Genomic DNA, 3,009 nt, shown 5'->3' on the forward strand with positions numbered 1-3,009 from the left:
GACCTACATCCACAAAGGAGATAAGCAATCCACAATATAAATACGAGAGTACAAATATATAGAGAAATAAACCTTAACCAATTAGCTTGGAATACAAGGAGGTTTACACAAGCGATAATGTATCACTTGTGTCCCACAAATTCTCTCCCTAACCAAAACTCTCAAAGCTCATAGGACTACATTGTAAATACTCATTAAGTTAGAAGGAACAAGTCTTTATTTATAGAGTCAAACTTTTTCCTATAAGAAAAGAACTAGCCAACTATGAAGATTTTATATTTTCCTTTTAAAAGAAAAGTAATACCTATTTATGGTAAGAAATTCAGAACAAATACTCAACACTTCCCTCCAAATAGGCCCTACACAATACGAATCAAATTAGCCAAGATTCAATTTGGGTACTAGACACCAAAAAATGCCAAAAATATCTAAGCAGATTCTAGTTAATTTCTTGCTTTCCCATTGCCCAAGTCCTCAACTCATCAATCAAACACGAAAATTAAACAAACACTAAGGTGGGTCTATGAGGACCACAAAACTGACCTCTATCTTAAAGCAAAAGTAGGAAAAAATCTATATGTTAAAACAACAGAGTACAGAGTAAAAAAGAACAAACAAAAATGGTGATAACTAGCACTTCCTCTGTTACTTGTTCTACTGTTTTTGATATTGGAAATTATAAGACTAAGTTGTTGAAAATTGAGCCACAGACATGTACCAAACACAATTCTCCTCCAAAAGCTCTGTTAATTGGGACCCCATCAGAAGCAGGAAACTTCCCAGTATTGATATTTCTTCATGGCTATCTTCTTTACAATTCTTTCTATTCTCAGCTTATTCAACATCTTTCTTCTCATGGCTTCATTGTTGTTGCTCCTCAGGTTCCTTCCTCTCTCTTATTTTCGCTTTTCTAGTCAAGTGTGCTCCAAGAAATTGATATTTTTGTACACCTTTTTGACTTATTTCGCATCCAAACATCTCTCATGTGCCTCAATTATGTGGAGTCAAGGAGTGTGTCACATAAGCCAAAAAGTGTGCAAAATTACAAAAAAGAAAGAAAGTAGATGTTTGAGGTAATATGACCTAAGTTTAGCTAATGTGTGTCTCTGAAATTTTGGTCATTGTCTAGTAGTTACTTGTGCTTTATTCCTTGTAACAATAAGTAGCTCTAATTGTCAAGGAGAGTCTAATTAGTACTTACATGTTATTTTTATAACTAGCATTAACAGCTTTTGGATTGGGAAATTAGTTGGTTCTAACAACTGCTAGTCTATGTACTATTTTGCTAGTGAACAATTTTATTTGTTTTCATTGATTTTAAGCATAGACAATATTGTTATAAGTTAATTAACAGTAATCTCTACTATCAGTATTAGTAACCTGATAAAAATGGTAACTAACATGTGATGATAGTGTAAAAAGATCATTATATTGTTGTGATTCTCGTGTGACATTTCATTTGGTTTGTACTAGTTATATTTAGTGGAAGGAGCAGATGCAACTGAGGATATCAAATCGACAGCTGAAATCACAAATTGGTTAGCTGAAGGATTGCAGCATTACCTTCCACCTGAAGTTGAGCCAAACTTGAAGAAACTTGGACTAGCAGGACACAGCCGTGGAGGAAAAGTTGCATTTTCGCTAGCTCTGGGTAGACTTGCTAATATTTCTACTGACCTGAAATTTTCAGCATTGATCGGTGTTGATCCTGTTGATGGAATGGACAAAGGAAAGCAAACTCCACCATCAGTTCTCACCTACGTTCCACGTTCCTTCAATAATCTTGATATGCCTGTGATGGTAATTGGCTCGGGTTTGGGAGAAGTTAAAAAGAATCCTCTGTTCCCTGCTTGTGCTCCTAAAGGGGTGAATCATCGCGATTTCTACAATGAATGTTGCAAGCCAGCTTGTTACTTTGTGGCAAAGGATTATGGACATAATGATATGTTAGATGATGAAACGAAAGGGATTCGAGGCAAGGCTACTTATTGTTTGTGCAAGAAAGGGAAATCTAGAGAACCCATGAGGAGATTTGTTGGAGGGGTTTTGGTTGCATTTTTGGAAGCTTATTTGGAAGGAAATTCGAGTGACTTGATAGCTATTAGAGATGGGCATGTTACACTGCCTGTTGAGCTCCAAGATACTGATTTTCTTGTCTAAGTTATGGGATATGATTTAGAACTTTGGTTGTGGTTACAATTGGTAAGTTTAGGTTAGCTTCTTTATGCTTCTTGCAATGTCTCGAGATAACAATGATGTTTCGTTGTACTGTATCCTTCACTAAAAGCAGTAGCATGTATCCAAACCCATAGCCGTGTATGTGTTTATTTGTTCAACTTTTACAAATTTAAATGTTTACTTGTGCACAACTAAAATTGAATTAAAAGACATGAAGAAATCATATAATGGCCACTATTGAAAATAGGTTACAGCTCTATGTGAAAATGCAAAACTCAGAGCTAACTTGCAAAGACCCCTCCAATGATTTCACTTATTTATTACAATCTCACACAAAGTAAGACATGGTATATTGGTCCAAATACATATAGGAAAGTACGCCCTTCACTATTAAGTATTTTTTATCCAATCAGGAGCAGAGTAAGTATTTTTTACTTCCACGGTTAGGTAGGTCATTCTATCAAATCTTTGAGAATCTGCCCGATCTCGTATTTGATGGTCTGCGTAGCAATAGACTTCATTTCTAGAATTGTCTTCTCATTAGGGGTGGGCGTTTGGTTCTCTGGTTCGATTTTATCAAATTTTGGTTCGGTTCTTCGGTTTTCGATTTTAGAAAAGTGTGCACCGTATATTAAACCAAACTAATTTGGTTCGGTTCGATTTAATTCGGTGTTTTTAAATCGGTTTTTCGATGTGAATGAAAAATAAAATAAGGATAAAGTATAAGATACTTAGAAATTTAACTATGTTAAGGAATGATGCGTGTCACCATGGAACACTTATTGTGCTAACTAAAAGACTATATTTGTCTTTATCAAGAATATTGTGCCT

At 35.2% G+C, this 3,009-nt stretch overlaps 1 protein-coding gene across 1 annotated transcript; it reads left to right on the forward strand.

The window, feature by feature from the left end:
- Positions 1-495: 495 nt before the first annotated feature.
- LOC102583310 (chlorophyllase-2, chloroplastic-like) lies at positions 496-2,354 on the forward strand. The gene is made up of 2 exons (XM_006350589.2): positions 496-881; positions 1,474-2,354. The coding sequence occupies exons 1-2, from the start codon at positions 621-623 to the stop codon at positions 2,158-2,160; spliced, it is 948 nt and encodes a 315-aa protein (XP_006350651.1). The 5' UTR covers positions 496-620; the 3' UTR covers positions 2,161-2,354.
- The last annotated feature ends 655 nt before the right edge of the window (positions 2,355-3,009 follow it).

Source organism: Solanum tuberosum, unplaced genomic scaffold (genome assembly GCF_000226075.1).
Source record: "Solanum tuberosum cultivar DM 1-3 516 R44 unplaced genomic scaffold, SolTub_3.0 scf00125, whole genome shotgun sequence".
Lineage (NCBI taxonomy): Eukaryota > Viridiplantae > Streptophyta > Magnoliopsida > Solanales > Solanaceae > Solanum > Solanum tuberosum.

What these genes read in the sequence shown, in the direction of transcription:
- LOC102583310 (XM_006350589.2), top strand. Translation starts at nt 621, where the DNA reads ATGGTGATAACTAGCACTTCCTCTGTTACTTGTTCTACTGTTTTTGAT. An exon ending in TCATTGTTGTTGCTCCTCAG is followed by an intron (nt 882 to 1,473) that starts GTTCCTTCCTCT and finishes GGTTTGTACTAG; the next exon opens with TTATATTTAGTGGAAGGAGC.